Source organism: Microtus pennsylvanicus, chromosome 19 (genome assembly GCF_037038515.1).
Source record: "Microtus pennsylvanicus isolate mMicPen1 chromosome 19, mMicPen1.hap1, whole genome shotgun sequence".
NCBI classification, from domain to species: domain Eukaryota; kingdom Metazoa; phylum Chordata; class Mammalia; order Rodentia; family Cricetidae; genus Microtus; species Microtus pennsylvanicus.
The window spans coordinates 17797496-17821606 of NC_134597.1; the positions used below are offsets into that span (position 1 = coordinate 17797496).

A 24111-nucleotide genomic window follows, 5' to 3' on the forward strand; every position below is an offset into this window, starting at 1 on the left:
TCACTGCTTGGCCCATTAGCTCTAGCTTCTTTTTTTGATTGCTTTTAATTAATTAAATTATTTATTTATTAAAGATTTCTGCCTCCTCCCCGCCACCGCCTCCCATTTCCCGCCCCCTCCCCCAATCAAGTCCTCCTCCCTCCTCAGCCTGAAGAGCAATCAGGGTTCCCTGCCCTGTGGGAAATCCAAGGACCTCCCACCTCCATCCAGGTCTAGTAAGGTGAGCATCCAAACTGCCTAGGCTCCCCCAAAGCCAGTACGTGCAGTAGGATAAAAACCCATTGCCATTGTTCTTGAGTTCTCAGTAGTCCTCATTGTCTGCTATGTTCAGCGAGTCCGGTTTTATCCCAGAGACTATTTTGACATACAAAGGTTTTACCACATTGATTGCATTCCTAGGGTTTCTCTCCAGTATGTGTTCTTTTATGTATCAGAAGATTGCTGATACATGCAACCACATGTATACTACCACAGTGATTACATTCAAGTTGTACTTGAAACAGGACTACAGTAATAGAAACTACATGGTGTTGGCACAAACATAGGCATGATCAATGGAATCAAACTGGAGACCCACACATAAATCCACATACCTACAGATGTGAGTTTTTCTTCGACTAAGATACCAGAAATAAACATTGAAAAAAAAAGGTAGTAGCATCTTTAAGAAATGATGCGGGTCAAACTGGATGGCTACATATAGAAGCACCCAAATAGACCCAAACTGATCACTGGTAGGAGTACAAACTTGTACAACCACTATGAAAATCACCAGTTCCTCAAGAATAGGGGAATCAAGGTACCTCAAGGTCCAGCTATACCACTCTTGGGCATATACCCCAAGATCACTTCATCTTTCCACAGAAATATTTGCTCAATCATGTTCATTGCTATAAGGAATAGCCACAAACTGGAAATAACCTAGATGACCCTCAACAAATGAATGGATAAAGAAAACGTCGTACATTTACACAACGGAGTATTACTTAGCTGTTAAAAATAATAAAACCCTATTTATGGCTAGAAACCAATTATGAGTGAGTACATCCCATGTTCTTCTTTTTGGGTCTGGGATACCTCACTCAGGATAGTGTTTTCTATTTCCATCCATTTGAATGCAAAATTCGAGAAGTCATTGTTTTTTACCGCAGCGTAGTACTCTAGTGTGTATATATTCCATACTTTCTTCATCCATTCTTCCATTGAAGGGCATCTAGGTTGTTTCCAGGTTCTGGCTATTACAAATAATACTGCTATGAACATAGTTGAACAAATGCTTTTGACATGTGATAGAGCATCTCTTGGGTAAATTCCCAAGAGTGGTATTGCTGGGTCCAGGGGTAGGTTGATCCCAAATTTCCTGAGAAACCGAAACACTGACTTCCACAGTGGTTGCACAAGATTGCATTCCCACCAGCAATGGATGAGGGTACCCCTTCCTCCACAGCCTCTCCAGCAAAGGCTATCCTTGTTGTTTTTGACTTTAGCCATTCTGACAGGTGTAAGATGGTATCTCAAAGTTGTTTTGATTTGCATTTCCCTGATTGCTAAGGAAATTGAGCACGACCTTAAGTATCTTTTGGCCATTTGAAGTTCTTCTGTTGAGAATTCTCTGTTCAGTTCAGTGCCCCATTTTTTAATTGGGTTAATTAGCATTTTAAAGTCTAGTTTCTTGAGTTCTCTATATATTTTGGAAATCAGACCTTTGTCTGTTGCGGGGTTGGTGAAGATCTTCTCCCAGTCAGTAGGTTGCCTTTGTGTCTTTTCTAGCCATAAATAGGGGTCACAGAATCTACAATTGGCGAACCTAAAGAAGCTAAGTAAGAAGGTGAACACAAGGAAAAACATATCGTTATCCTCTTGGATAAGGGAAGTAGACAAAATTGCCGGGGAGAAAAGTGGGATCTTGGGGGTGGGGTGGGAAGGGGGTAAGAGGAGATGGGGAGAGAAAAGGTAGAAGGGAAGGAGGGGGGACTTGGGGAAATAGGAGGATCGGGATAAAGGAAGGTTGGATAGGGGAGCACGGAACCACAATCCTTAGTTAAGGGACCCACTTTAGGGTGGGCAGGAGAATTGACCCGAGAGGGGCTCCCAGGAGCCCAAGCTGAGGTCCCCAGTTAGTTCCTTGGGCAGCTGAGGATAGGGAACCTGAAATGACCCCATCCTAGCGCAATACTGACGAATATCTTGCATATCATCTTAGAACTTTCATCTGGCGAGGGATGGAGATAGAGACAGAGACCCACACTGGAGCACTGGACTGAGCTCCCAAGGTCCCAATGAGGAGCAGAAGGAGGGAGAACATGAGCAAAGAAGTCGGGACCACGAGGGGTGCACCCACCCACTGAGACAGTGGAGCTGATCTACTGGGAGCTCACCAAGGCCAGCTGGACTATTACCAAAAAAAGCATGGGATAAAACTGAACTCTCTGATCATGACGAACAATGAGGGCTGATGAGACGCCAAGAACAATGGCACGCAGTTTTGATCCTACGCAATCTGCTGGCTTGGTGGGAGCCTAGCCAGTCTGGATGTTCACCTTCCTAGATATGGACGGAGGGGGGAGGACCTAGGACTTACCACAGGGCAGGGAACCCTGACTGCTCTTTGGACTGGAGAGAGAGGGGGAGAGGAGTGGGGGGAAGGGGAGAGGGGTGGGAGGAGGGGGAGAAGAGTGGGAGGAGAGGGAGAAGAGTGGGAGGAGGGGGAGGGAAAGGGGAGGCTGGGAGGAGGTGGAAATTTGTTTTTTTTTTCTTTATTCTTCTTTTATCAATAAAAAAATGTTTAAAAAAAAAAAAAAAAAAAAAAAAAAAAAATAATAAAACCATGAAATTTGCAGGCAAATTGGATGGAACTAGAAAAAAATCACGCTTAGTGAGGTAACTCAGATAGACAAATATGGTATTTATTCACTTAAATGTGGAAATTAGATGTTAATTGATGATATGATAACCAACCTACTACCCATAGAACCACAGAGGTTAGATATAGAGTGAGGGTATAGATAGCTCTCACTAGGAAAAGGAAATAGAATTGATAGTTAAGAGTGGATATGTGGGAGACTGAACAGGAGGGTCAAGAGGACAGATGGTGGGAGGAGGGGGATGAGGGAAGGAATATAAAGATAGATAATTAAAATTAAGGCCATTTGAGGGGAATTACAGAAACCCAATACAGTAGCACCTTCCTAAATATACACATATATGAAAAGTTATTGCCAAATAACAGGGGAGACAGAGCCTGAAGTGGCCATCTCTTGTCATCAAATGAACCTTCCACTACCAGGATTGGGTTGCATCTAATTGAGTGGTTGGATAAATGGTTCCCATGAGAACTCCAAACAACCAAGGCTGCTGCCAAGACTATAGATTGCTCTCCACAAAGTGTTCTCCGCCAGCAGAAAGTGCTGTGGGAAAATAAGACACACCTGAATATTCTTCCCAACTGCGTTCCCCAGGGAACATACTGGAGGAAGGGGGCAAGGTGAGAGGCAGGACCAGGGCTATGGGTTATCCCAAAGCAGTGCTCCTTGGGAGCAACAGTGAAAAAGAGTTCAACCAGAAAAGGGGAAAATTAACTACAAGAAAAAATAGGCATAATGACATCTTGAATTTTGCAGGAAAATGTATGGAGCTAGAAAACATTATTTTGAGTGAGGTAACCCAGACACAGAAAAACAGTTATCACATGTGCTCACTCAAAATAGGCGGTTTTTAAACATAAAGCAAAGAAAACCAGCCTACAGACCACAATTCCAGAGAATTTAGACAACAATGAGGACCCTAAGAGAGACTTACATGGATCTAATCTAAATGGGAAGTAGAAAAAGACAAGATCTCCTGAGTAAATTGGGAGCATTGGGACCTTGGGGGAGGGTTGAAGGGAGGAGGGGAGAGGCAGGAAGGAGAGCAGAGAAAAATGTAGAGCTCAATAAAAATCAATAAAAAAAGAAAAAATAGGCAAAGTATCCACTGAGAATATACATATTATTACAGAAAACGGAGAACATACATATTAGTATTAGAACTCTATTAGAACACAATAAACTCTCTACAGCAGTTATGTGTATTTTTCCTATTTGTAACATGCCACGAAAATCTGTCACGTTAATGGGGCTTTATAACAAGTGAAATGACAAAACCAAGACTTTTGTGTAGCATGAAGGAGACTTGCTAATGCGTGTGCTGTGGACCGTCCTACTTTCAAACGCAGGATACGTCCGATCCTACACAACTTATTCACAGCATATCTGACAGTTTCTATCACTTTTTATCATCTTGAATTAATTTTTCAAATAGGCTGTCGAAACCCAATTAGAAAGTTACCTTCTCCTCTTCGTTTGGTCAGACTTAGCAAGGAAAGGTGACAGATATTTAGTAGCAAAGCTTGAGTTGTCTGGCAACTTCAAAAATGTGTAAATTGAGGGTACAAACACATAAACAGACTATAAATAATTCTTAAGGTGTAAAACAAGTAGAATAAAAAAGATAAAACCATTTAGAACTTTCACAGGGACTGTAAGACACACTGGCATTATAAAAAGCAGTATCTTTTAATCTAAGTGAGTACTGACTACAAATGACATATATGGTATTGCTTGAATTGATCTTTGATGTGTTCTTGGAATTGGAAAGGTAACAATCAACTTTTCCAGACCAAAGTAATATCGAAAGTAAAGTCACCTCACTACAAGGAGAGCACAGAATTCTCCTGGGCAGAAAATATTTATAACATTCAACAATGGAAATCTATCTTCCTTATCTTTAAGCTAATGGGTCCTAAAATTAAGAAGGTATCTTGTAAGAGGCAAATTATTTCCTTCATGTAGTAAAGTTACTGGGCAGAAAATACTGGGCAGATTATTCTCACAGAACAGCACAATTCTCTACGCATGGCTTATTATTTGTTATGCCAGGAACTGAACTCAGGGTCTCTTCATTCTTGGAAGTTACTCTACCACTAAGCTATGTATGCAGCCCACACCTGTTATTCTATCTTAAGAATGTGTGCTCTATATTCTTCATGTATATTTTTAGATCTTTTTTTTTCTCTCTCTCTCTCTCAATCTCTCTCACCCATCTCCCCCTCTCTGTCTCTGTCTCTCTCTCTGTCTCTTATGTCTCTCTCTGTGTGTGGGGGGGGGTGCTTGAAGAGGCCAGAAAATATCAATGGGTCCCCTGCAGCTGAAGCTGCAAGTGGCTGTATCACCCTGAAGCTAAGGTTCTAAGAACCAACTCCTGTCCTCTGTAAGAGCGGCAAATGATCATAACTGCTGGGCCTTCTCTCCATCTCCAACTCTTTATTCTGAAAGTTCGCACATTTAGAGTTCGCTAAGGTAGAAATGTCCTACATGCCATTATTATTATACAATTTAACCATTTTATCTTCGCCACTTAAAGCCTTCTATTTTTATTATTTTCTATTTATGTTTACATAGATAGAAGTTTCTCTGACATAGAAAATATTATAGGAAGAGGACATGGGGGGAGGAAAATAGGTTGGGGGAATAAAAATGGGAGAGAGGCAGACTAGAACGAGAAAAAAACCTGGGGATGAGAGAGGAAGATAATAGACCCAGAACACCTAGATCAGTTTCCCATAGGCTATCACCAGAAACCAAGGGCTCACAGGATAGGTGGAAAATTTAGGTAGATCTTAAGAGCCTTAGAGCATCATAAGATGCTTAGTAAAGTGATAATATAAAAACACTGAAAGGGAGCTAATCAAAAGGGTCATACAAAGGCCTCTACAGCAATAAAACATGCAGATAACCAAACACTTTGGCACAGAGAAGCTGAATCCCTGAGCACTGAGCAAGTCTAGCTGTTTCTTAGAAATCAGTGGGTCCAGACCTGACCATCAGCTTTAGAGAATGAACCTATTTTCATTCATGGAGAATCTACCAAAATTAGCACTCAGGGTGGACTTTATCCTTTCTTGTCCTACTCAGACGCTGTTTTGTGTTTTGGACATGTCCCGAGTGTAACCCCCAAAGGAAAGCCTAGTGGAAGGTTATTAGCTCATAGGGACCACTAATCTTTAAGAGATTAGGGTCACTCTTATGAAACCCCCTGAATGGTGCTCAAGAATAGGTTCTGATAAAGGAGCAAGCCTTGGTCTTCCTGATGTGGAATTCCCCTCTGTATGCTGTAAATATGATAGGTTAATGAATAAAGAAACTGGCTTGGACTGATAGGGTAGAGTAAAGCTCGGCGGGGAAAAGCAAGCTGAATGCTGGGAGAAAGAGGGCAGAGTCAGGAGAAGCCATGGAGATGCCGCCAGAGATAGACAGAGATAGTTACTGAGAGAAAAAAAATAGAATAGAAAAATCACTGATTACTTTTTTAAAATCTTGCACACACTGATGGTCACTGGAGAAAGAAAACTGACCTCTCTACAAATATTTGTTATATTTGAGAATTAAAAGTAGGGCTAGAACTTGATCAAATCAGGGATGTTTCTGAACAGAAAGCTAGAACTATTTAATATTTGTTTGTCAGATATTATGATTGGCTTAAACACTCTGTGAGTGCCCTATAATTTTGGAGCAATAAGTTGTTTTCAATTGCTGGTAAGTACACACTCAAATATTGTCAAATATTGTCTGAGAAAAAGTAAACCAAGTTTGAATATGATAGTAGGTATCAATCAAACCTATGAGTCATTTTAAAAACTAAAAGACAAATGTATACGATAATGAAAATATAGGATTGGCCAATTTCTGACTGCTGTTCAAGAGGACATTCCAAATGGCAGGTGGATTTCCTTCTTTTGTAATTTTTTTTCCAGTCACTTTGGAACGCATTTAATTAACCCTTTAGACATTGTTGAGACTATAGTGTGACCGCGGAGCTTTAGGAGTTTCTATGTTTGAAAGAAAAATGTAATAATGCCCAGCCTAGATAATCTTCTACTATGTATATAATTATATGTACATCTGATAGTGTAGCTAGGGCAGAAGGCGTTGAATTAGTGACACAAACAGATACAAAATTAAATACATACTAAAATACATCATCAGGCAGGTATACAAATGTACATTCTTAAATATATCATAACAGTAAAGATTCAAACACTGTAATAGTATGAACAATGACTTCTTAGAGGTATATGTCCAGGGCTTTAAGGATCTTCATCTGTAAACAACAACAGCAAAACCCAATAACATACCATCTACAGTGTTCCAGCAAGGCAACCAGATACTGACTGCAAACTCAGAAGATTAGCACCACATACCAGGCTACCTGGGCAAGATATCAAATCGAATTCAAGGTAGCTGCTTCAAGCACTATTGGGTTTACTGATGAGAAGCAGACATTTTTCAGTACATCAAAATGGCAAAAGATCAGCACTTTCATAGAGTTGAACATAGGGTTATGTGAAACATAGTGAGGCTTAATCTAATTTAATTTTCACAGCTTCATAAAAAATATCACATATTAGGGCAAGATTACTCTGCAGTTAAGAGCACTTGCTGCTCTTCTAGAGTATCTGAAATTAGTTCCCAGGACAAATAGGCTATTGCATGTAGCTCTAGCTCCAGGGGCTCTGATACCTTAATTTGATCTCCGCAGCACTCACATACATGTGGAAAACACACGTACATTTAAATAAAATAAGATAAACCTTAAAAAATTATACATTTGTGCAACATAGAATAAAAACTTTAGAAAGGGAAATGGGCTCAGTCGGTACACACCCCCAGCTGGCAAAGTGGATCACGACAATTTTAATAAGCAATTACATACACATCGGTTCATTCCATTAGACTACATCCTTTTCTTACTCATCTATATAGTTCTAGGACACAAGGCAGGATGTGACTCGTTCTTAGATAGGTACTCATTTGCAGGCAAATGGACGCAACTAGAAAAAAAAAATTTCCTGAATGAGGTAACCCAGACGCAGAAAGACAAATATGATATGTATTCACTTCTAAGTGGATATTAGCTGTGATGTAAAGGTTAAACTACAATCCACAGACCCGGAGAGGTTAGGTAATGAGGAGAGATCTAGAGAGAAATGCACAGACCTTGTTTGGAAGGGGAAATAGAAGAAATTTTGCAGGTGGACTGGGGGCAGGTGGGGACTAGAACTGGAGGGATTAGGTGGTAGGGATAGAGGAGGAGAATACAAGAAGAAACAGCTGGAACTGGGGAGCACTGGGGATGAGGGTGTAGTGGAAACTTCCTGGAATCTGTGAGGGCGACCCTAGAGAGGACTCCTAGTAATGGAGGGGATGAAGTCTGAACTGGACACCCTTTGTAGCCAGGCAAGGCTTCCAGTGGTGGGACTGGGTTACGTTCCTTTTGAGTGATTGGCCAAGAGTGCCCTGTGGAGACTTCTAAATAAACTAGGCTGATGCTAGGGTAGAAGGTCACTCTCTGAAAACAGCAACATGAATGGGGAAAGGTCCATGAGGCCTCAGTCTATACAAATAATGACAGGTAAAACACAAAGTTACATTCTTTAATCCAAACAAAGTTCAAAGTAAAGGGAATAGGTTCTTAATATGTTTTATGCTGTGTCATATCAAAATAGAGCCTTTGGTCAGTACTTTGATAGTAATCTATATAAAAAATTAAATTCTGTGGTTAAATCAATTATAAGAGATAGATGACCAATGACTATCTTAGACAGTCTCAGTGTTGAAGATTTTATTCTATCCTTCTCATGAGCATTCTATCTTTAGTTTTATGAAGATAGAATAGAAAATATTTAAATATAGTAAGGGGAGACTAGGTCTTCTTATGACTATTAATTGGGGTACTCATGATTTCTTTCAAACTAAATAAAAGATAATGTCAACAGAAGATATGTCTTGAAAGAAAGATTAAATCAATTTCTTCATTTTACAACTACAATAAAAAAATTCTGACCTATGAAACTAAAGAACAAGGATGTCTTTTAAAACAGAACTCTAGCCGGGCAGTGGTGGCGCACGCCTTTAATCCCAGCACTCGGAAGGCAGAGGCAGGCAGATCTCTGGGAGTTCGAGGCCAGCCTGGTCTACAAGAGCTAGTTCTGGGACAGGCACCAAAGCTACAGAGAAACCCTGTCTCGAAAAAAAAAAAAACCAAAACAGAACTTTAATGCACCATTGAATAAATGCCATAGAAAATGAACAGTTGAAATCATTGAATAGGCTCAGGTGTAACAGCTGAGCAAATACAAAACGTCATGACACTTTGGGGATCAAGAAAATGGGATTATTTGCTATTGGAACTCAAATCTTGGAAATTCTAACTCTAAATTTAGGCAGAAAAAAACTACTCACCTAAGACAATGTTGGTAGATGTGGAAGACAACTAAGCTATGAAGGTAAAACACAACTTCTGAAGGAAAAATACAAAGTTACAGAGCATTTTCCAGAAAAATTAAGGAGTACCCTGAATCAATGAAATCTGTGTCTAAATGGGCCCCCTCGAAATCTACAGGAGCTTAGAAGAGACCTACAGCTTAGAGATCCTTTGAACAATGGTGTGGAGTTTCTATTCAAGAGGGATTATGGCATTGCTGGTACTGAGCTGAGTTAATGATTAAGAATGTCTAAGAATCCAGTGGTTACAAACTCTCTTGAAAGGATTGTACAGAGAGTGAAAAAAAATCTTCATTTTGTTGCAATGCCAAAGCACAAAAAGTATGATATCACAATAACAATCAGCAAACATAATAAATGTACCAATGTGTTGAACATGGGAACTAGGGAAGCATGTACCTCTGCTCTTCACTGCTATTTGGCTTAAATGTCTATACTCTAGAGTAAATGGAGGGTTGAACAGCCTATGTCCCTGTTACAAAAATGTCAAAAAAGAGATGAATTAGATAAAGGCTCAGCCCTTCTGTCTGTCGCAAGTCTGCTAGATGAACATGGAATACTCATAAGCTCAGTTAGTTCTAAAATTGCTTGGAGGACAATTGTGAAAATATTGGCTTTCTCAATTATTCTCAAATATTATTCTTTAAATGCACATTAGTTGGTCTATATATAATAAAAGCCGGTGTCATAGAGAATGCAAGTGACTTTACATAGTCCACTGAGAGGTAACATTGACCCAGATGCTCTAAATAGCAATAGAAATCTCAGACATAAAAACACATTCTCCACATTCTTACAGAATGCTTAATTTCAAATGTCACTCTTAGCCAATACAAAAATATGTGAACTCAAATAGCTAATATCAAAAATAACAAATACAAAGTGATTTGCAGAGCTCAGTGCAAATCTGAAACCTCACTCCTTATTACTGGCAATGGATTTCATCTATTAGTGTGCTGACCTTTCTTCTATCCCTTCCTGCCAAAGCTGGCAATCTTCATTTACTTAGCGATTATCAGTTCTCTATGAATAATGCCTCTTCCATGGCATTATTTCAAAGTTCAAAAAGATTTTGACAAGTCGAACACTTTCTAGAATATGCAAAGCAAATCTCCCTATGTCAATAAAACAAGAGAAGTCCCATTAAAACATTTAAATGTTATCTTACAGCCACTAGTACCCCCTCTAGCTTGCATATGAAAGACTAAGAAATAAATGTTATATAGTCTGCAAAAGGTAAAGAAATCACATAAACAAAACAAAACACAAAAAGGTTTTAAGAGCACCTACTTTTCTTGCACCGACAGTGCTAAGGGTGACAGCGATGGAGAATTGGGTCGTACATTTGTTTCCTTAGAAAAAAGCATCAGCTGCTGAAGTCAAGTCCTTTGTTACCTGAACTAGGAATTTAGAGTGCATATATGGAGGCAAGCACCTTGGCTTGGACATCCACTCTGGAGGTAGAGAATTGAGCCATGGTACTATTTTGTTCTTCATTTTTTAGAGATACAAAGTCATTCAACAACAAAGAAAAAAGATAAAGGCACAGAAACTTTATTTAGTTTCTAGAGTCCTAGACAACTGGAGGGAGCTTTTGAGATCATCGTTCTACAGCCCTAGGTAGAGCAACAGGACCGTGGCAATGACATGAGTTACAGAAGTGGAGGCGGGGGGGGGGGGGGCAGAGTGGAACTTGAATTCTACAGAGCTACCAGTCCAATGGGGAGGGGGACTGAAATCAAGAGAGCTAAAGGAGGATAGGGAAAGAGCTACTGTCAGCAGTGACTCATGGACAAGAAGAAAATAGAGACCAAAGGAAACCAAATAGAGTGCAGTACCAACCTGAGATGTGAATTGGGTTTGCATTCTTACTGGGCTAAGAAAGGGTCGTATCAGAGGCAAAAAGACCTCACCAAACAAGGATGCAAAATGCAAATAGAAACAAAGAAGTTTTGGCTTTGGCTTTAAAGTATTAATAGTCCAATAAGGGTATAAAAAAAGCTTATAAATCAGTATTTCAATTAGTAACATCCAAGTGGAGAAATAGACAAAGAAAAAGTATTTAAAAAATATGAACAGCTGGTGAGAAGTGAAACTTCACTAGTAGTAAAAAAGAAAATGTAAGTAATAAGAATAGCTGGCATTTTTTAACAATACCAAAATAGGAGGGGCATAGTTACATGTTATTGGGATAGAACAAATTGCCACTGCATTTTTCAAGGAAACTTGCAGTCTGCATTAAAAGCTTAAACAAGGCTCTTTATCCCATTTGTTGTGATTTTCCAAGATGGCAAATTTAGGAATATATGCAATCCTTTCAGACATTTTGAAGCATGTTTTGAACGGAAGTAGGATTGCAGCACTTTTCCTCTTTCCTCCCCACTCCAGCCCCTCTCGGCTTCCATTCTTCCAACTTCTCTTATGTCCTCTTGATTCTCAAGTTGATAACCTCTTTTTCTTTGGGCATTATTGTTATGTACATGTATATATATATATGTGTGTGTGTGTATATACAATAATGTATATAAATACAACTTATTGGGGGTTTTTTGGTGTTGTAGATATGATTTCAAGGCTGATCACTCTAGATGGGACCGCCAATACGGGGGCTTAGACTTGGGAGAAGCTAATTGTTAACCTGCTACCAGGAGTCATTACATGCCTGTGGCTCTCTTATAGCAAATAGAGACTATTGTAGAAAAGCCACAACTAGACACAACGTACAGATTAACTGATCATGGGAAGTCCGGCTCCAACAGATACATCTATATTGCAGTTCCTGCATATATGAAGCAAGGAACAATCTAGAAGAAACGAAGATTTTAAGAATCGGAATACCAGGAAGTCTGATATCAAACAACCTTTCCTAGAAGTAGCAACATAATCAAGAGAAGGACACTGGACATGATCACAGGAAGAGGGGAAATTTTGCCCCAGACAAAGATTATTTCAGGGTTTTTCAAAATTTTTAAGTAAAAATCCAGGCAACATAAATACTAACAATTAGGATATGAAGTGATATTTATATTTACCCACTTAATGGACTGTTGCATAGTAATTTAAAATTATGTACATAAAATATTTGCTATTAAAGGATGTTCTTATTATAGTATATAAAAACCTGTAATGACTCTAATTTCATACATATGTAAAAGAATCAAGAAATTGTTGTTAGTTGCTGTTGGAATTGCACATGAAATATCAATTTTCTTTTCCTCCTTTTATTAATTGATTATTTTGTTTTAGGTAATTTTACTATTACAGAAAATATGATTTTACTAAATATTTCTTTCTTTTTTATTTTTTTATTTATTTTTTAATTTATTTATTTATTAAGGATTTCTGCCTCCTCCCCACAACCGCTTCCCATTTCCCTCCCCCTCCCCCGATCAAGTCATCCTCCCTCATCTGCTCAAAGAGCAATCAGGGTTCCCTGACCTGTGGGAAGCCCAAGGACTGCCCACCTCTATCCAGGTCTCGTAAGGTGAGCATCCAAACTGCCTAGGCTCCCACAAAGCCAGTACGTGCAGTAGGATCAAAAAACCCACTGCGATTGTTCTTGAGATCTCAGTATTCCTCATTGTCCACTGTGTTCTGCTAGTCCGGGTTTATCCCATGCTTTTTCAGACCCAGGCCAGCTGGCCTTGGTGAGTTCCCGATAGAACATCCCCATTGTCTCAGTGTGTGGGTGCTAAATGTTTATTATGCTATGTTTAATCATAGCTTCAGTTATTATTGCTATGATTAAACACCATGACCAAAGAAACTTGGGGGATGAAAGGGTTTGTTTGGCTTATATTTCTATATCACTGTTAATCATCAAAGGCAGTCAGGACAGGAACCCAAACAGGGCAGAAACCTCCACAGGTGCTGGTGTTGAGGCCACAAATGGGTGTTATTTACTGGCTTGTTCCCATGACTGGTTCAGCCTTCTTTCTTATAGAACCCAGGGTCACCAGCCTAGATTTGACACCACCTACAAGCCCTACCAATCACTAATTAAGAAAATACCTTACAGCTGGATCTCATGGAAGAATTTTATCAACTGATTTCCCCTCTTTTCAGACAACTATAGCATTTATTTATTTATTTACTTATTTATTTATTTTTGTTTTTTTGAGACAGAGTTTCACTATAGCTATCAAACCTGTCCAGGAACTTGATAGCTTTTGTAGACCAGGCTGGCCTCGAAATCTCAGGGATCTGCCTGCCTCTGCCTCCCGAGTGCTGGGATTAAAGGCGTGCCCACCACCGCCCAACTTACTAATTCTTTTGAAAGCTATCATTAAAGACACACCTAAGCAGAAATCTTCTGAGTTTCAAATTTTGACTGCATGGTGCATATAAAATAATGAGTAAAAATTAGAGCTGAACTGTTGAGGTGTAAATGTTTATTTATATGTTTTATATTAACAAGACCCTAAAATTATTTTTAATTTGTTGCAGGGTTTTCCTTTTTCTCCCTATACAAATAGAAAAACTGAATGGTTAGTAATTATGGTCACAGTAGTGGTGAATATGTTTAATACTCTATTGGTTACGTTTTGTTGATGTAACGTTTGGAAGAAAGAGTTTATTGTAGCACCCGTAACGATGATGTTTTCTTCTAAAACTGCAGATATTAAAGGGAAATATTTGCAGAGTAAATACCTGCACACACAACAAACTGACACAGGACTATCTGCTGTGTAGACTAACAACATGGAAAAGGCTATTTTATTCAATAAAACGGAATCTCTGAAGATGACAGAGGAAATCTTCTCCATGTCAGTTTTGACCTTTACTCTAGTTTTACTTTGATGACCACATATAACACAAGCACAATCTGTTGCCAAACTAAACATCTCCAGTCTTAACATGTGAACAACAGAAGATACATTCAATACCCTAAGACCTTGGTTTCGTCATGGCTTCTGATTTATTATGCTTGGAAGAAACTACAGCTCTCTGAACACAAAGGTTGTAGTCTATACTTCACTACAGTTAATTTCATCAGCATGGCTTAAGCACACCTTTCACTAAACTTTACTTCCTTCATATTGTGCATATAAAAACAATTTATGGTGATAGCACTGCTAATGTCTCTTCAGTCTGCCCCAGCCATACAACTGCCACCCACATTCAGAGGGACTAGTCTGGTACTATGTGGTTCCTTCCCTGTCTGGCTAGAGTTGGTGAGCTCCCATTAGCTCAGGTTCAGTGGGTGAACCCATCATGGCCTTGACCTCTTTGCTCATATTCTCACTACTCCCACTCTTCAACTGAACTTTGGGAGCTCATCCCAGTGCTCCTCTGTGGGTCATTGCCTGTGCTTCCATCAGTTGCTGGATGAGGGTTCTATGGTGACATTTAAGATAGTCATCAATATGACTACAGCGTAAGGCTAGTTTGGACACCCTCTCCACTATTGCTTAGGGTCTTAGCTGGGGTCAGGGGTCATCCTGATTCCTGGGAATTTCTCTATTGCCAGGTTTCTAGCCTCATAATGGCCCCCTCAATCAAAATACCTCTTTCCTTGCTCTCCATCTCTGTCCTTCCCCATCTCAACTATCCTTCCCCATCTCAACTATCACATTCCCTCAAACTCTCCCCCATTCCTCTTCTCCTTTCTTCCTCCTCTTCTACCCACCCTTCTCCCCTACCCCCATGATCCCAATTTTGTCAAGAAATCATGTTTTTTTTTCCCCTTCCCAGGGGAATCTATATATGTTTCTCTTAGGGTTCACCTTGTTACTTAGCTTCTCTAGGGTCATGGACTATAGGCTTGTTATCCATTGCTTTGCAGCTAGTATCTACTTATGAGTAAGTACCATGTTCATCTTTTCATCTCTCTGGGTCAGAGTTACCTCACTCAGGATGTTTTTTTCCTAGTTCCATCCATTTGCATGCAAAAGTCAAGATGTCATTGTTTTGTTTTTGTAGCGAGCTGCATGGAATCACACCTGATGGAGATGTATAATCAACTCCTATGGCTAAAGTCTGACTTATGCTGTGATAACGCAATGATCATCAGCTGCTTGCATATGCGTGGGCCTATGGGCAGTGCCCACCTGGCAATCCGGGATTGGCAGCCCATGCCTACTTAAGGGCTGGGAGAGGTTTGCCCAGGGAGAGAGGAAAAAAGGAGAGAGGAGAGAGGTCAACGGAGAGAGAGGGGAAGAGAGAGAGAAGTGTAAAAAGTCCTGGAATAAAACTGCAGTGAGAAGAGCTCCGGTGGTTGCGTCATCCTTGAGGGACGAGGTGGGGCGTGACGTGTTTTGTTTTGTTTTGTTCCACTGAGTAGCACTCTAATGTGTAGATGTGCCACATTTTCTTTATCCACTCTTCAGTTGAGGGGCATCTAGGTTGTTTCCAGGTTTTGGCTATTGCAAATAATGCTGCTATAAGCATAGTTAAGCAAATGTCCTTGGGTATATACCCAAGAGTGACATTGCTAGGTTGTGGGGTAGGTTGATACCCAATTTTCTGGGAAACAGCCACACTGATTTCCAGAGTGGTTGTACAAGTTTACATTTCAACCAGCAAAGGAGGAGTGTTTCCCTTATTCCACATCCTCTCCATCATAAGCTATGATTAGTGTTTTTGATCTTAGCCATTCTAAGGAGTGTGAGGGATAAGGGGAGTAGAGGGAGGGAATTGGAGGAAAGGAGGGAGGGGGAACTGGTATTGGTATGCAAAATAATAAAAGGTAGTTTGTTTTCTTTTTTTAAAAAAAATGAAATAAAAAAGTGAAAAGAAAAACAAAACAGCTTATGCTAAATGGACATAATAATAAATTGCTCCCTGAGTTCTTATTTTATACCCAAAGATTAAAGAATTCCTCGTTTCCCATCAGAGAAGTTCCATTTTGTAGGAGGTGGTGATTAATAGAGAGATCCACGACTATGAGAGATATAGATCATGACTCCTGACCCTGAAGCTCAGCATAAGAGGTGAAAGACGCTAAAAGCCAGAGATAGTGGATGTCTGCCAAAAACAGTTTACCAGATATGATAATGGTGTTGCACACATGAGTTCACAGTGACTGTGACTACATGCACAGCGCCTGTAAAAGAACAAACGAATCAAATCCCTGTATGGGTGAGGAAGGGGCTCGTGAAAGCCCACCTAGTTACTGACAATGGATGGGTACTTGGGGGAGGGAGAGTCTGTTTTTTTTCTGAGCGACTAACCTTATTCCAGTTGGTGGGCAGACCTATTGCATTAAGTAGACTCACTGAATTTCTTTGAAAACGAGCATATAAAGTTGAGAGGGAAGTGTTGAAAGGGACAGAAGAGAAACCGGAGGGAAATGGATAAGCAGTAGATTGATAAATATACATTAAGTGCATGTACAGAATTCTCAAGCAATGAAAAATAAGTGTTTTTAAAGAAAACCATGACTATGAGTTGATAACAGAAAAGTCTTCCCGTGGCTCCAACTTCACACCAGTCTTTGGTGATATCAGTTCTGCGTCATGGCCTTTGGAACAGTGATCTATTGTTTTAATTTACAAATCTGTCAATAATTTATAGTCTTTATGCTTCTCTAATCCATAAGTGTGGTGCTAAATTTTTGGTGAACTTCTTTTTAAGATTTGTGTGTTTTTATATTACGGGTATGAGTTTGCCTCCATGTACATCTGTGCACCACCTGTGTGCCTGGTGTCAGGAGAGGCCAGAGGGGATGCTGGATGCTTTGGAACAGGAGTTACAGACGATTGTTAGTCACCATATGGGTGCTGGGAATTGAACCTGGGTCCTCTGGAAGAGCCAGAGCTCATAACTGCAAAGCACCTCCTCTAGCCCTTCATTTAGATTTTCAAAAAAATTTATTCTCTTGTATTTGTATTATTCTCTCCTTTTTTCTTTTTGTTAAGTTATTTTTTTCATTTTACATACCAACCCCAGTTCCACCTCCCTCTCTTTCTCCTACCCATCCCACTCCCATCCATTCTTCAGAGGGAATAAGGCCTCCCTTGGCATCTTCTAGGAGTTATATAGTGTTACATTTAAGTCTATGATTCACTATTTCACTTGGTGTTAATTCCAAGTACAGATCAATGTTTTGTGGCGCCATCACATAGTTTGAATTGAAATGATTTTATTGTGGCTGCTCTTTGAGCAAAAATTATTTTACTGTAGTAGTGTATTTCCAGGTGCCCTATTGTGTTTCCTCAATCCATTTGTATTTTACAAACATCCACAGTCTTGATCATTGCAGGTTTTACAATAAATTCTCAGGTGGATTAGGAAAAGAAAATACTTATTTTATAATAATTTTAGATTTATGCAAAAGTTATAAAAGTACTTTTAAAAACCTCACCCATCCAAGAATTTCAACCAGTCCTTTTCTCTTAGTGTGCCATGCTATGTTTATCAAAACTCAATTGAGCTCATTGATTTATTTTTTTTTAAAAAAACTGACATCTTTGTAGACAGCTCTCCTTTGAATTCATGTTTTTGTTTCACTATGTACTATTGTATGCATGTATGCATATGAATACTCATCTTCTAAGATTCAGGGAAAGAGTTTAATCATGTAAGACTCTGACATTCAAGGTAAGATTGAAGCCCTATTAAGATAGTCTGAGTTGAGATCAAGTTAGACAATATATCCACTATAGCTCCCAGATCTGTGTCATGAATACTTGGTAAGCAAGTCTTCCATAACTGCCAGATGATCCTTTAACTCCATATATACTTGTGCAGTGGAATATTAAATAGCATGTCATTCATAAACCACCAGTATTTTGTTTTGCACATGACAGTATTCCCTGCCTCAGGGCAGTTCAGAATATTATGTCTCCAAGCTTTCAATTTTCCTCTAGCCTATGTTATGTTGTATGCCATGTTTCTTCAGACGAATTGTCTAAAGCTTTTGCACAATGAAAGAAACCCGACTCCCAAATGACTCTGAGATGCTTAGGACATACGTGAACTATCCGATTTAACATATATTGGCAATTTATTGAAACAAACTCATGATCTTATGAGAAAGTTATTCACAGGAAACACACAGAGTTCCCATTTGAGTCGCAAGCTGAAATCAGAAGCAACAGCAAGATGGACCAGTGGGTATTATTCATTCAATTAGAAAAGAAAATGCATTCGCTTGAAATTAATTAGTGGCCTTAATTATTATAAAGCTTAGAGAACAAACTGGCATAAGATAGTGATTTACCATTGAAATCCTGATTAAGAAGGATCATTTATGAATGTGAACAGGAAGATAGCTAAATCCAGCTGTATAAGTCACTGCCAGAAGATGATTCTAAACAGTTTTCTTCACAAACAATGTAATTTCCAATTTTATTTATCTCCCAAAACCAGGCTGTGGAATTAGAGTTTTTAAATTGCAAAGTAGAAGTGACAATCCTTTGGAGAAAGTCAAAAGCTCAAAGACTCTGCCATACCAGTGACAGCCTTTAAATGGTCCCGGAAAGAATCACAGTTCCTGAAACAGCTCTGCAGACTCACCTCATAGTAACTTCGGACTGCATTGCAAAAGGCTTCATCGGCTACTATCTGAGTTTCCCCATTGAGGAAGGCCTGGAACCGTTCCTTAAGTAACTGCAACTGTTGTTTGTTGAGCTACAAGGAAAATAAATAAGTAAATAAATAAATACATAAATAAATAAGCTGATAAATCAGCCAATCTATACAATAGAACAATCATTAAAAGTTATATTTGTTGTAGGCAGATGAGTTAGACATAGATTTAGCTTGATAGTAAAGAAAAGAAACTGAAAAATCTTCCTCTCTGTACTTATGAACATTTTCCCCAAGTGACTTCCCTACAAATCTCAGAATACAGATGTGGACCTGGGCTACAAATGTCTGCCCTAGACAGAATTCCTTGTGTTAACTTTCAGGCCCTTTGCAGAGACAGGGAAAGCTAAAATTTTGCTGAGAGTCTGATGCACAAAATTGTGCTGAATAAACAAAGCCAGAGGGTAAGAACTCTTAGAGACAATAGACACCTTTTGGGGAAAGAGGCAATAAGGTAGAATATCACAGAACACAAGAGCAAAAGGGACTCAGGACAAAATCTTCTGGAAGGAATGAGTGCTGGCTTCTAAACGTTCCAGTTCCAGGAACAAACATGCTTTACATGCCTGAACTGAAATAAATAGAGACATGAGCAGATGACAGATCTGGAAGATGAGCGACCCACAGATAAACCGGGAACGCCTACTCAAGCACTCCTGGGGGAAGAGATGAGAGGCTGAGGGGGAACACAAATTTACAACCCAACTTCATCAGCACTGTAATGCGACTGCCGTCACTACCAGCTGTCATAACAACCCAGGCTGGCTCAGACACAGGCTGTGACTCACCAACCATGTCCTCTAGTCAACTACAAACAGCATCAGTCACTTCGGTTTTAAGCTGCACTGCAAAATAAAGACCAGGTGTCTCTTGTTAAAAAAATAAAAAAGTATAAAAAATTCCATGATAGCAGGAACAGAGATTTAAACCCAGTGTTTAGGCCCCTGAAAACACTGTCTTGGGGCTCTGTGTTCATTCATGCCATGAACCTCATCTTTAACACACACACACACACACACACACACACACACACACACACACACACCCTTAAGACAGGCAATAGGTCTAGACATATAGAAATGCTGTGTTCATGCTCCACTAGACTAAGGCAGTTCTGGAAACAGTGTTCACTGGAACACATAACAAACAGCAGAGGAACGATGTTTCTGTTTCATCCCATCATGATGAGCCTTCACTGAAGAACCTAGTCCAGTTGTGGAGTCTACAGAGGCGGAACCACGCTGGGGGAAAATGATTAAAGGATTAGAAAGCGAAACAAAACCGGTATGATTTGGCTTCAAGAAGAAAGCTGGTGTGAAATAAGTTTAAATCTGTTCAAAAGGCTTATTAAAATGCCATTCAAATATCAGAGAGACAAGCTCTTTCAAAACCTGGATTTTATTTAGGAGTCTAACAAACAAGGAAGCTTGAAATGACACTGTTGCGGTTGCTCCCAGGCTGATAAAAAAGTGTCCCATCGTGTGCCTAGGTGTTAGAAGAGTAAATAAAAGCGCTTGCTCTGAGGAATGAAAGATGAAGATGGTCCATTCTTTCAGTAAGGTTACTTCCTTCATTTTAAAAGGAGTTAACCCCGATGAAGTACAGCAACAAGAAACATCACCATTATGTTACAACCTACATCTCCATAGTAAAAGAAGAAAATAAAGAAGACACCTTCTGTAGGCATGTGTACAAGCAAGGCAAAGTTAAGTCCACAACTTTAGTACTCTAAGCAAAGCTCACAAATAGGACTTAATGGAACTGGGACAGCAACTGCTTAGTGTACGGCAGCTGAGAGGTTTTAGTTTCGGAGCCATGGGAGTCACAACAAAAAGCTTTACCTTGCAAATCCAGCATTGGATGAGATGATAGAAATGGAAAGGTTTGTGGGGAACCAGAGAAGACTTTCATGATCATTTGTCCAAGCTCCTCCACTGAATGAAACCTCATTCAAAATAAATAACTTGTTTCTCCTTCCAACTTTCTTCTATCCAAAGTATTTTGTTATTCCTTTTAAAAACCACTCTAAAATATTATCTCTGTGAATTCTAGTTTATCATTATTTAAGTTTAGTTGTTAGAATTACTTTCCAATGATTATGACATGGCAAATTCAAAGACAGTAATCAAAGAAAGGAGATTTGGAACATGCCATCATCTCAGACAAAACCAGTACAGTATCAAAAACATGCATAAGCATGTACCTACCTATCAGGATCCAACATTTATAAATAAAAGAATTTTAATTCAGTCACTTGTTTGCTTTTTTCTGTGGTGGATAAGTGGATAAAATATATTTAAAAAGTGTAAAGTATAAAGTTTAATATAAAGCTTTAGTCCGAATCCTACTCTACCTGTATAGAAATTAGATTTTGAATCTGGTTTGTTTTTTGTGTGCTGTTTTTATTTGCAAGTTTTTCATAAGAAGTTTATAAACTTAAAATTTGAAAATGAATATGTACATATATGATAGATTACTAAATAGATACATAAATAGGTATACATAGACAAAAGATACTGCTGCTATATTTAAGAAATGAAACAGCATCAAATATTAGTTAGATAAGTTAAATAAGTCTCTTAATTAACAAGTATTTACATTTCCATACAGATAAAATGGGAAAGAAAAATGAAATCAATCTTCAAATACAGCACTGATAACTGTTCTCAGAAAGTAGTTTCCTAAAATGTTTTGACCTATACAATCTCTATTATAGACTAAGAGACATACTACTTGATTAGCACACAGATAGAAGAAATCAACACAGAAACAATCAGAATCAAAATACTAGTCAAATGTGATTTACATTTTGCTACGGTGCACTTTTTACTACAATATAATACCAAAAGTGGCATAAGAATATATGATTATCTCCCCCGAAAAATATAGATTACAGTATAACTCACAATGATATGGATTAAATCATTTAATATATAAAGGTTGAACCATAATGAAACTAGAAGAAAGCACGAGAGAATTCCTTTCTACATCAGTGTGAGAAAAACCTCTCTAATTATGACTCAAAACCCACAATTCCATTAAATGGAAAGAAACCTTCTGATCTGTATTTCTCATGAATATAAATGTAAAATCCTCAAGAAAATGTTAGAAAGCTGAATTCAATTGGTATAAAATCAATTACTCAAGCAAAACCAAACATGATTCATCATAAGTGTGTGGTTCAACACTCAAAAATCTATTAGTAGAACTTATCCCATAAACAAGCTAAAATGGAAAAGAAACACATGATCCTATCAGTAGCTATAGCGAAAACATTTGGGAAAGTCAACAGTCATTCATTATTTTTTAAAAAGAAACGTCCATAAACCACAAATGGAGAGTAACTCCCTAAACTTATATGTTAATAAAACCTCCTACAAAACCACACAATCACTGTTAGATACAATGACAGGGCATGAGCAGCTTTCTTCCTGAGGTTATGGCAAAGGATGGGTGCTCAGCTGCCCACTGCTCATAAAGAGAAAAATGGAAGTCATCGTAGATAAAGCAGCAAGACAAAAAAGGTAGAGGAAAAGGAAGAAGAAACAAAACAGTCTTTCTTCATAGATCATAATGAAAATCTATGAAAAAGCCCCAAAAATATCAACGACAAAATGTCCCTGACATAATAATCAATTATAGTCTGGCAACAGTGTGTAGGTTTAATGTACAAAAGTTAACTGCTTTTCTGTACAACACCAATGAATAAGTTGAAATTTTAATTAGAGTTACAAGGTAATTTTTATTATCTACTAAGTGCAAAACCTGATCATAACTCTAACAAATGTATAAGACTGTAAAAGACAACCATGTAGTAAAAAGCACAGAACCAATGAAGAAATCAAAGCAAACAAATTGGAAAGATATTCCCCTTCATGGGTAAGCAGATCAATATTGTTAGGATATTGTTTCTTCCTTACTTGATATGATCGACAAAACCATCCTCACTCAAAATTCTGACATGTCATTTTCTGGAAATCAACAAATTAATTTTACTATCCAGAAAGACAAAAGAACAAAAGTAGCCATTGTGTTATTGAATGACAAGAATAAAGTTGGAGGGCTGATACTACTCACCTTCAATGTATATGGCTATGGTAATCTAGAAACTGAAATTAGCAGACATGTAGGCAAGCAGATCAATGCAGTGAAAAAGGATGCCCAGAAAGAGACCTAGAGAACTAGTATCAACTGGTCTTTAACAAAGTCAACTTATAAGAACAGACAGTATTTAGAGCAAATGGCACTGGAAGAGTTAGACAGTCACAAGAAAAATATATGGGTCTAGACAAATACATTACTTTCATTACAAATATTAACTTAAAAAGATCACAAGTCTAAATGTAAAACTATGAATGTCCTAATCTACGAAAAATTTTATATGGCCATGTATTTGGTGACTTTTTGAGTACAAGGGCAAAGGCATAAAATGAAAAGATAATTGAGGCACTAGCACTAGACTTTCTTTAAATTAAAATTTCCTCCTCTCCTCCAAATACAATCCCCTAATCTCAGCCCCATCTTGGTAGCAGACTACCGACTATGTCCTCCCCTCACCCTCAGTCCATATCTCCAACCCTAAAGGATCAGCAAACCTTCCTCCCTAAACATCTTGTTATCACAGTCCCAGTTCCAGGAAACATTCAGCCTGACAGAGAAGCAAGTAGGCCACTGAAGCAGGAACACACTCAAGCTTTAGGTCTTTACTGCCCTACCGCTCATCCATGACCAATCCCACAGGATTATCCCCGGCTCTGGAACAGGCCAACTATTGTGGCCTCCCCTCTTTTTCTGCCCAATTCCTGGGGAAACACCCTACTTTCTTCCTTCCTGTGGACCTCTTCACCCCTTTTAGCCCATCTCCATTCCTAAATGTCAGTTCCTAATACACAAGAACATGTTTTACCTGGACCCTCTAGTGGCCGCATCTATCAGGATCCCAGAAGAATTTCCTACCAGACAACACATAGCTACCATGCTGCCCTATGAACAAGAAAGGACAACAGAAATCAAAAAGCAAATGCCCACCCAACAAAGACAAGACCAGATCTGAGCACTTACAACTGCAGTCTTCCCAATCCCAGATGCTTAGATGCTAGTGTAAAAACCAGAATCAATAACAGCCAGGACAATACGCCACCACTAAAGTCCAGAGGCCAACATAGTAGGCCCTGAGTTTTGAGACACAGCTGTAACGAAAGACAAAGACCTTAAAACAGAATAAATTTTACATGCAAAAATGCCCTAGGAGACCATGAAA

General features: G+C 38.9%; 1 protein-coding gene across 7 annotated transcripts in view; it reads right to left on the bottom strand.

The window, feature by feature from the left end:
• Positions 1–24111, bottom strand: part of Cadps2 (calcium dependent secretion activator 2) — a 505709-nt gene that overhangs the window by 349919 nt on the left and 131679 nt on the right. For all 7 annotated transcript variants that reach the window (XR_012908510.1, XR_012908509.1, XR_012908508.1 and 4 more), the window contains exon 2: positions 18780–18893. Coding sequence is in view for 4 of the 7 variants with exons in the window: in XM_075953365.1 (XP_075809480.1) it covers positions 18780–18893 (114 nt within the window). In the remaining 3 variants the exon portion in view is untranslated. The remainder of the gene's footprint in view (positions 1–18779; positions 18894–24111) is intronic.